This window comes from Globicephala melas, chromosome 19, assembly GCF_963455315.2.
Source record: "Globicephala melas chromosome 19, mGloMel1.2, whole genome shotgun sequence".
NCBI classification, from domain to species: domain Eukaryota; kingdom Metazoa; phylum Chordata; class Mammalia; order Artiodactyla; family Delphinidae; genus Globicephala; species Globicephala melas.
This window is the reverse complement of record NC_083332.1, coordinates 11916454-11926901: the sequence shown is the minus strand read 5'-3', so window position 1 is coordinate 11926901 and position 10448 is coordinate 11916454. Positions and strand designations below refer to the sequence as shown.

Below are 10448 nucleotides of genomic sequence, written 5' to 3'. Positions count from 1 at the left end.
CTGAGCGCTACCAAAGCGGGCGGCTGTGCTGCGTGTGGCTTTGAGGACTGTGCGAGGGTCACCGAGGGAATAAAGACCTGGCGGGGAGGGCTCAGTCAGAGGATGGGGACGCAGGGTACAGGGAATCCGAGGACGACCACCCCGAGTGGAGAGTGGGAAGCTGGGGCAGTGGGGGAGAGGCTCAGTCAGAAGACAGGGAGCCAGTGGGGAGAGGGGCACAGAGGAGGGGGACCCCCAAGGAGTGGGGGCCATAAGAGCATCACCCAGAGTGGGGAGGGGGTCAGAGGTTGAGGCAGAGGACAGGGGAAGGGGGCCTGAGGAAGGAGGGTGACAGTGAGAGGATGGGGCACTGGACATCCAACAGATGAAGGTCAGAAAAGCACTCACATCTGAAAGAACTGCTCTCCTTTACTGAGCCCTTCCATGTGCCAACAGCTTCTCTGCACCCAACCCCTGTGAGCCCACACATTTACTGCCCCCATTTTACAGATGGGGAAACTGGACCTGGGAGGGGCAGCCACTGGGCTTCAGATGCTAGTCAGGATAGAAGCCACACCAGTCTTGGCTGGGGTCAGGTCAGTCTCCAGAGCCCATGCTTCTGACCCCTGTGCCATCCTGCCCCTCACCGGGTGTCCAGAGATATGGCTGGGGGCCAGCGGTCCACACAGGGTCCTTCAGCATTCGACGCCATAACGATCGAAGTGGCGCAGCAGCAGGCCCAGCTCAAGGTGCACGGTGCCACCGGCAGCAGTGTGCAGGCGATAGCGGTCAGCCCCACTGTAGATGGCATCTCCGTGCAGCAGCTGAGGCCCGCCACCCACGAAGGCCCTTGCCAGCTGCTCCCGCCAGCTGCCTAGGGGCCGCCATGTGGGGCAGTCCAGCTGGTGGGTGCCTGGACTGCTGGGCACATGGCAAAAGCCGTAGCCTGCAAGCTGGCAGCGGCCGAAGCTGTCCTGGGACCATACCTGGAGATGGAGTCGGGGCCAACCTGCAGCATAGGAGGGAGGGAGGCAAAGTGGGATGGGTACAGCCCAGCAGGAGCTCCTGGAAATCCCAGGCCCGTCCTTCCCCGCCAGGTTTCTGCCCCAGCCTCCTCTCTGGACTCCTACCCCCGCAGAGCAGCCAAAGGGATCCTTCTGAATCCGTATTCCTCCCCTGCTCAAAACCCTTCTATGATTCCCCAGTGCACTCAGTATAAAGTCCGACCTGAACATTCAAGGCCCTTTAGGTCTGGCATCTGTTGACTTCCCTCTCCGTGGCCTCTTCCTCTGTGTCCCGTCTCAGGGGAGCCCAGTCCCCAGGTGAGTATGTTGGGCCTTGTCCTCGATGCCTCCCTCCTTCCCTCCCCGTGGCCACACCCTGTCCTCTTTTCTGGCCTCAGGGCCTTCTTTCCTGCTCCCTCCAATCCAACTTTCACCTGGCAGCTGGAAGCATCTTTCTCTCCCTTCCATAGGTTTCCCAGTGTCCTCACTCAGAATATAATTCAGCTCCTCAGCCTGTAGGCAAAGCCCTTGGAGACCCAGCTCCATTTCACCCTCCTTTCTGAGTCCCTCCGTGCTAGGCCCTGTTCTAGAAGCTGGAGACACAGCAGTGAACAGAGCAGACAAAAATTCCTGCCCTTGTGCAGCTGACGTCTTGAACAACGAACACAGTAAATACACAAATTATAGGGTACGTCAGATGGTGATAACTGCTCTGAAGAAAAACAAGCTGGGTACGGCGGGGGTAGGCATGCAGTTTTTGTTTTTGTTTTTTTAATATTTATTTATTTGGTTGCACTGGGTCTTAGTTGCAGCAGGCAGGCTCCTTAGTTGAGCCATGCGAACTCTTAGTTGCGGCATGCATGTGGGATCTAGTTCCCTGACCAGGGATCGAACCCGGGCCCCCTGCAGTGGGAGCGTGGAGTCTTAACCACTGGGCCACCAGGGAAGTCCTGGCATGCAGTTTTAGAAAGGGGGTGATCAAGCAAAACTTTCCTGAGAAGGTGACATCTGGGTGAATGCTTAAAGGAGGAGAGGGAGTGGGGGCTATGTGGATATCTAGGGAAGAGCGCTCCCAACAGAGGGAATAGCTAGTGCAAAAGCCCTGAGGTGGGAGCTGCCTGGTGGGGCCGATGTGGCTGGAGCAGAGTGAGATGGGGGAGGGGGGGAGGAGGTGACAGAATCAGATTGAGCAGGGCCTTGTGATCCATGGTAAGGTTTTGCCTTTTACCCTGAGTGAGATGGGGACCACAGAGGGTTCTGAGCAGAGGAGGAATGTTACCTAACTTAGGTGTTCACAGGGGGACAGACTTACGGGGCTGAGGTGGGAATACCAGTAAAGAGGCTACTGTAATAGCCCAGTGAGAGGTGAGGGTGGACAGATCGGGGTGCTGGGAAGAGGGTAGGGGGAGTGGTGGGATTCAGGATTCATTTCAACGGTGGGGCTAATGGGATTTCCTGATGGACAAAATTGGGGCGGGTAGGAGAAAAGAGGAGGCAAGGATGATGCCCACATTCAGAGACTCGGGGTCCTGAAGAGCTGAAAGGACTGTTGCCTGCCTCACTTTCCAATCCATCACCCACAAGGCAGCCAGAGGGATCTCTTAAAAGCAAAACCTGACTTGTCAATCGCCTGCTCTGGCTCCCCAGTGCCTTCAGGATATGGCCTCCACTCTGCGGCCTGGCATTCAAGGCCTTGCAATGGCCTGTCCCCTGTCCCCTGCCACCTCACCCCCCGCAGTCCTCCTGCTCTCCGTCGGTCCTCCAAACGCCCCTGGCTCACTTTCCCCCTTGAGGCATCCACACATGGTTTTCTCCCCAGAACCCTCTTTCATCTTTCTGTTTTAATAGCTCCTACTGTCCTTTCACAGCAAAGCTCAAACATCCCCCTCCTCCAGGAAGCCCTCCCTGAACCCCCCAGCAGGGTCAGGCACCTCCGCTGGCCTCCCATAGCCCTTCAAGATCCCCCATACCAGTCCTGCCCACTCTGGGTTACCACTGTCTGAGGGCAGCTCTGTCTCTCCCAAGGGATGATGAACTGTGTGGGGACAGGGCTGGGGAGCTGTCTCAATCACTGATATCTCCCTGGCTTCACCTGACACAGGGCAGGCACTCAGTAACTATTATTTATATGGTAGAAATATATGGCATATTTACCTAGGCTATTTCCTGGAATCCACCCCTCTTTTTTTTTTTTTTTTTTTTTTTTTTGCGGTACGCGGGTCTCTCACTGTTGTGGCCTCTCCCGTTACCGAGCACAGGCTCCGGACGCGCAGGCTCAGCGGCCATGGCTCACAGGCCCAGCTGCTCCGCGGCATGTGGGATCTTCCCGGACCAGGGCACGAACCCACTTCCCCTGCATCGGCAGGCGGACTCTCAACCACTGTGCCACCAGGGAAGCCCCACCCCTCTTTAATGACCCAAATGTTCTGCCAGAAGAGGTTTTCTGATACCCCTCCTCCCCCACGTATTCATCTCCCCTCTGAGCAGCTGAGGAGCCCTACCTGCAGAATAGCTACCAGCCCTCACCTCTCTCTCTCATAACCCCTCCCAGCTTCCTGCTGATTGAAGACTCTCTTGCTTTGTCTCTGTGAAAGCCACCTCCCTCTCCCCCTGGCTCTCCCCTTGACCTTGCCCCGTCCACCCCTGCCTCTGCCCCACTCCTAATGCACTCTACAGCTGGCCTGGGGAGGCCTCAGCTCACCCTCTTCAGGGCCAAGCGTGGTCAGGAAAGGGACCCAAAGGGCATGGGGGCAGGAACAGCACTTGATGTTTCCAGTCCCCGCAGCAGTGAGTGCCTCTAACCCACCTCCCCTTAGTCTAGCCTGGGGCCCAGGCCGGGAACTCACCTTGTAGGCCTTTGGTGGCAAAGTGCAGGTCGATGGGATGGGACCAGTAGGCCATGTCCCCTATCTGGGGGGTGTCCACCTGTGTTTGGCCCTCCCGCACGCCTGACAGGAGCTTCCATGCTGCCCCTGCAGTGAGAGCCAGGACACGGATGAGGCAGGGCGGGGTGGGAGGCAGCCATCAGGAAGGGGATCCCACTGTGGCTATAGGACCCCATTTCTCCCTGGCATTGGGGAGCGGAGGGTTGCAAAGCATGGACCCTGGAGCCAAATGTCTGGGTACAAATCCTGGCACTATTTCTTCCTGCCCATGCAACCTTGGGCCAGTTACCTTTCTCTGCCTCCGTCTTCCCATCTGTAAGGTGGGTGTAATAATAATGCATTCCTCCCAGGCTTGTGAGAAGATTAAATGAGTTAATACACATGAGGCACTGAGAACAGTGTCTGGGGCATAGTGAGTGCCGGATGAGTACCGGGGATCATTTTACTACTATTCTCACCCCACGCTTAGAGGCCAAGTCCAAGGACTAAGATGGAGCTGAGGCGCTCCTTCACAAGCAGAAGCACAGAGCAAATCGTGAACGGTGCGTCGTAACAGCAATCCTACTGAGGGTGAAAATAATAGCAAAAATGCACCGACTGCTTACTAAATGCCAGACGCTGCGCTAAGCGCTTTAGTAATGAATTCATTTAATCCACCCTCTGGGACTCTTAATCCCCACCCCACCCCCAGTTTTCAGACTCTCCTCCACAGAAGGAGAGTCTACAAGGCCTTACATGGCCTGGCCTGTGCCCGCCCCCAACCCCTTCCTGAACTCATCTCCCATCACTTTCCCCATTCCTCACCACCCTCTAGCCTCAATGGTCCTATTTCTTTCCCCTCCTCAGGGCCTTTGCACTGGCTGTTCCCTCTGCCCAGAAAACTCTGCTCCTGGATGTCCCTATGCCTGGCTTTTTTTCATCCTTCAGGGATCAGCTCAAGTGCCACTTTCACAGAGGGGTTCTCCCTCACCCTCTTATCCCAAAACTAACCAGTCCCTCTCACATCATCTCTCATCTCATTTCTTCCTAGTACCTAGTACACTACCTGTAATCATTGCACTCACGTCTTTATCTGCTTATTTCTTTTCTGTCTCCCCTGCTGTGAGCCCCAAGAGAGCAGGGATGTTGTAAACTACTGGATCCCTAGAACCTCAAACCCAGATCTTGGTACACAGAAGGTGTTCAATAAATGTTTGTTTTGGACAAATAAATGATCCTAGGAGGTGGGGGCTAATACAATCCCCATTTTACAGGTAAAGAAATCTTTACCTTTCATTCCACAAACCTTTACTGAACACCTACTCTGTGCCAAGCACTGTTCTCCATGCTGGGGCTACAGCAGGACCACAGCAGACCAAGGTCCCATGGTGGAGCTGATTCAAATGGAGCTCTGCTTTCGTTTTTAGGTTTTCGTTATTTTTTTTTTTTTTGGCCGTGCCACGCCACATGTGGGATCTTAGTTCCCCGACCAGGGCTTGAACCCGTGTCCCCTGCAGGGGAAGCTCGGAGTCTTAACCACTGGACCGCCTGGGAAATCCCTCAAATGGAGCTCTGACTGACGGCAGAGACCAAGCCCTTTATCTGACCGTGCCTTGGCTCTCTATTGGATTAACTGCCCGCTACCCCGCTTCTCCCTGACCAAGAGCCCCCTGAAATAATAAAAATCATGTTGGTTACTGCTCCCTTGCAGGCCAGGTGAGGAGAGCACCAAGCCTTCAGTCAGGATCCTCACATACAAGACTTCCTGACACCCCTACGAAGGACAAAGAGTCACACTTTACAGATAAGAAAACTGAGGCTGCGAGAGGGACTAGCACTTGCCAGGTCACAGAGCAAGTGAGTGGAAGAGGGTACTGGAAACCAAGTCTGATTCCAGGCCTTGCTTCTTATTTGCTCAGCTGGAGGATCCCAATTTCCCAGGGAATCTCAACCACCAACCTACCCACCAGTGAAATCGCAAAGAACCCCAGGCCTGAAAAGATGATGATGGCAATGGCCACACTCATTTCTTGGGCATTTATCTGTGCTAGGCAACATACCTAAGGCTTTAGGAACAAGAGCCCATCCAATTTTTACACAAGCCAGGCAAACACTTACTGAGGACTTACAAGTCTAGGCCCTCTTCTAAGTGCTACTGATATTCATTTAGTCCTCACAGCAACCCCATGAGGTAGTGTTATTATTCCCATTTCATAGACAGGGAAATCGAGGCAAAGACAAGTGGCCAGGGTCACACAATTAATAAGCAAGAGCTGGTTTTGAAACCCAGGCAGTCTGTGCTCTTAACCTCAGCACTCTGCTGCCTCGGCTGCCATTAGCTTCATTTTCAGACAAGGAAACTGAGGCTCGGAGAGGTCAAGTCCAAAGGCTCACAATAGGCAAGGGAGTTCGTATTTGAGCCCAGACCTCGTGGCCACCTGGTGGCCTGTGGCCCTAGCCATCACACCACCCACCCCACTACACTGCCTCTGATGGAGAGGCGTGAAAATTGAGACCTCCAAGGTCCTCCTGGGCCTGTGTGGATGGACTTGGATAACTGTCAGAACAGCGTTCCTACATTCTCACAGAGAAATATGAATACAGGAGGGTGGCCTCGCCTCTTCATTTCAAGATGGAAACTTCCATTTTACATTAAGAGCTCAACAAATGGAGATGGTTAAGCAAAGAGTTAAGATGGGGGAGGCACCAGAGCAGCCCTAAGACAGTGAATGAAGTCCAAGCAGTGTCGTTACCGCTGTCAAGTGTTTTGAGGACAGGGAGTGTGTGCTGGGGTAGCTGGGTGGGTCCAGCCTATAGTCTCATATCCTTAGGGAATGTGTGTTGAGAGAGTGGGAGTCTGAGTCCCCAGAGATGGGATGGGAAGGGATAATAAGAAGGGAGCCTGAGACTCACATGAACAAAGCGTGGTCAGGGTTAGGAGTCCTGAGAGCCCATGGAAGCTGAGGATCAGGGACTGAGGTCAGGGGATCAAGGAAAGTAGGTGGAGGCGTCTAGGCTGCGGGGTCTTGGTGGGGAAATGAACCATGCTCGGGAATACCTGTGTGGATGCCCCACTTGCAGAAGAGGCTACTTTCCGAGAAACCGGTGGCCCCCATGATCTGCCCAATCACGTGCACCTCAGCCATGGCCCTGGGGAAAATATAATCACAGCCTTATGAGAAAAGTGTACAATTATCTCCACCTAATAGATGGGAAAACTGAGGCCCACCAAGTAAGGAGCAGTACTTGGGATTCCAAGCTAGTTTCGTCAAACCACTGAGGCTGCGGTCTTAACCATGATACTAACTGCCTCTCCAGGAGAGCCGCAGAAAAATGAGGGGCGAGAAACGGACGCTCCAAGGAGCTGGCATCTAACTCTGCCTGCCTCTAAAGTAACCTTTTCATCCCGCTCATTGCAGCAGAAAGTCCCGCCCCAGGGGAACATGGCTCCGCCCACAACACAAAAGCACCGCCTCCTCGGGTCAGATTTCCGCCCCCCACCGCCATGAGGCGCATGCGTTCTAAGTGCAGGGCACCTTAGCTCCACCTCTGAGCCCGCGCATGCGTTATTCCTACCTCAGAGCGTCTAACGGTTAGGAGAGGCGAAAGCGGGGATTGGAGTTCATGGACCTGACCTGTCCCTCTCTCCGCAGGCGCTGACTTCCCAGGCCTAGCTCGCGCCTCTCGCAGGACCTTCCCGGCAGCAAGATTGCTGAGACGCCAATACCTCCGAAGCCGCGCCCGCCTCCCCGCTCCCTAGTTGTTGCTGGGGCAACGGCAGCCTCCTCCCCTGGCCTTGTCCCCGCCCTGCGGGTCGCTAATTGGCCCTAGCAATCTGTGGGGGCGGGGCTAACCTGTGATGGACACTTTCTCTCCCCCCTCTCCATTTTGGGAAAGGCGTCTCTCCAACCGCGAACCACGGTTCAGCCATTTGCGGCGTGGCCTTATGTGGCCATCTTGAGCGTGGCTGAGGAAGTTTGTGCACCAACTGTTTGTCCCAGATACTCTCATAACAGAATAAGCAAATCCATCGATGTCCCGTGCCCCCTAAAACTCTCTCTCAATCGGAGCCACAAGTCAGAGACTTGAGCCAGAGCCAGCAGGGAAATCTCCCTCACGTCATTGTGTGCATCCCCCTGCCTCATAACTGGAAAAAAAAAACCTCAGAGAAGTTGGGGAGGGGTTTCCTTTTTAGAATTCCTCCAAGCTCCTCAAGAAATGATAAATTCAACTTCCTTCACTGTTAGTGCTGATTCTGAGCAAGCAGGGGGTGGGTTGGGGGAAGGGGTATGAGAAATGAGGAACTGAGGCCTCTTTATCTGCAAAAAATCCTGTTTTTGAAGACTGGACTCTGTCAGTAACTTGTGACCTTGCACAGCTCTAGGTCTCAGTTATCGCATCCATGTAATGGACACAAGGGGAATGACTGAGTCAGAGGCACTCACACATTGTGATTTCCTGAGCTGGTGCCTTCCCCACCGTAGTTTGTGCCTTATTCCTCCAGCCCAGACCGGGAGTCCAAAAGGAACTTATTCCTCTACTTTTTGCAAAACGGGGACTGCAAAAGTTAGAGTCACCAGCTGAAAGTTATAGGGAGAGGGCAACGTTTCAATAGGATAGTATTTATATAGATAAAATAATTCAATTGGTATACAATTCAATAATATTTCACTAATAGGTATATTTGAAAGCTACCATTTATCGAGTGATTTCTCCGTGCCAGCAGCTGTAAACTGATTGTTTTGCATCCATGATCTCCTTTAATCCTCACAGATATCCCACAGGGTGGGTAATTATCAGCCTTACTTCAGATGAAGAAATTAGGGCAAAATCGTTTGCCCTAAACCAAATTGATGGGCTTCCCTGGTGGCGCAGTGGTTAAGAATCCCCCTGCAGGGGACACGGGTTCAAGCCCTGGTCCAGGAATATCCCACATGCCGCGGAGCAACTAAGCTCCTGCACCACAACTACTGAGCCTGCGCTCTAGAGCCCGCGAGCCACACAGCTACTGAAGCCCGCACGTGCCTAGAGCCTGAGCTCGGCAGCAAGAGAAGCCACCGGCGTTGAGAAGCCGGCGCGCCGCAACGAAGAGTAGCCCCCGCTCGCCGCAATTAGAGAAAGCCCACGCGCAGCAACGAAGACCCAACGCAGCCAAAATTAAAATAAATAAAAAATAAATAAATTTATTTTTAAAAAACCCAAATTGATTATAGCTCTGTCTCACTCCGTCCCCACACCTTATGTTCTTAACTTCCTGCTGTCCTGCCTCTCTTGGATACACATCTCCCAGTATCAAAGGAATATGGAGGTTATGGGTGTCATCCTCAACTCCATCACTTACCACGTCCAACCAGTCATCAAAGTCCCGTACATGGGACTTCCCTGGCGGTCTAGTGGATAAGACTCCGCGCTTCCACTTCAGCGGGCATGGAGTTCGATCCCTGGTTGGGGAATTAAGATCCTGCATACCACGTGGCATGGCCAAAAAACAAACAAAAGTCTCACACAATGCTCCTTCTTAAATATTTTTTTCTTCAGTTGGTTTCTTTCCCACTGGTTGACATTAGTGATTAAGAAAATGCTTCCCAGTTCAACTACTGGATTTAAGTCTTAGCTCTAGCTCTTCTGTGTGACCTTTAGCCTCTCTGTACCTTAGTTTCCTCATCTGTAACGTGAGAATGAGTGATGGTACCCACCTTGTTAGATTATTGTCAGGATTTAATGAATGTATGAAGCTGTTTTAAAATATGTCCACAGATTCTTTGACACTCCTTCTTTCACTAGGTGGAGCCTAATTTCCCTCCTCTTGAGTATAGGCTGCACTTTGTAACTTGCTTCTAACCAGCAGAATATGGTAGAAGTGTTGCAGTGTGACTTCTTAGACTAAGCCATAAAAGGCATTGAGGCTTCTTCATCCACCTCTCTATTGAATGGCTCACTTTGAGAGAGACCAGCCACTATTTGTGACAGCAGTGAAGCAGCCAGCGGAGAGACCCAAATGGAGAACAACCGAGGCCCCGTGCCAACAAACCAGCACCATGTGAGTGACCCGTCTTGGAAGGACATCTTTCAGCCACATCAAATCTTCCAGTGACTGTTGCACCTGGCCAACATGCTGACTGTAGCTTCACGACACCCTGAGCGAGAACCAGCCAGGTAAGCCATCAACAGATTCCTAACCAACAGAAACTGTCTGATGGTAAATGTTTGTTTATTTATTTATTTATTTATTTTGGCTGTGTTGGGTCTTCTTTGCTGCGCGTGGGCTTTCTCTAGTTGCGGCGAGGGGTGGCTTCTCCTGTTGCGGAGCATGGGCTCTAGGGCGTGCAGGCTTCAGTAGCTGTGGCTCGCGGGCTCTACAGCACAGGCCTAGAGCGCAGGCTCAGCAGTTGTGGCACACAGGCTTAGTCACTCCGCGGCATGTGGGATCTTCCCGGACCAGGGATCGAACCCCTGTCCCCTGCATTGGTAGGAGGATTCTTAACCACTGCGCCACCCGGGAAGTCCCTGTTTGTTGTTTTAAGCCACTAAGTTTTGGGGGATAATTTGTTATGCAGCAATAATAACGAATACAAATGCCTAATGAAATCAGAGCAGGGCC

At 52.9% G+C, this 10448-nt stretch overlaps 1 protein-coding gene across 2 annotated transcripts; it reads right to left on the bottom strand.

Annotated features, from left to right (window-relative positions):
- Nucleotides 1–407: 407 nt before the first annotated feature.
- B9D2 (B9 domain containing 2) lies at nucleotides 408–7636 on the bottom strand. 2 transcript variants are annotated; one of them, XM_030874173.3, is made up of 4 exons: nucleotides 7424–7636; nucleotides 6906–6997; nucleotides 3830–3955; nucleotides 408–988 (listed from the first exon to the last, which is right to left on the bottom strand). In XM_030874173.3, exons 2-4 carry the CDS (start codon nucleotides 6991–6993, stop codon nucleotides 675–677), a joined length of 528 nt encoding a protein of 175 aa, XP_030730033.1. In that variant the 5' UTR covers nucleotides 6994–6997; nucleotides 7424–7636; the 3' UTR covers nucleotides 408–674. The 2 variants fall into 2 exon arrangements, with proteins under 2 accessions (XP_030730033.1, XP_030730034.1); XM_030874174.3 differs by having other exon boundaries at nucleotides 7483–7636.
- Nucleotides 7637–10448: the final 2812 nt, after the last annotated feature.

Coding starts and splice junctions, on each gene's coding strand:
- B9D2 (XM_030874173.3), bottom strand. CDS start 6,993: ATGGCTGAGGTGCACGTGATTGGGCAGATCATGGGGGCCACCGGTTTC. Junction 3,956..6,905: donor CAAGTGGGGCATCCACACAG/GTATTCCCGAGC, acceptor CTCTCACTGCAG/GGGCAGCATGGAAGCTCCTG. Junction 989..3,829: donor TGCCACCAAAGGCCTACAAG/GTGAGTTCCCGG, acceptor CCTATGCTGCAG/GTTGGCCCCGACTCCATCTC.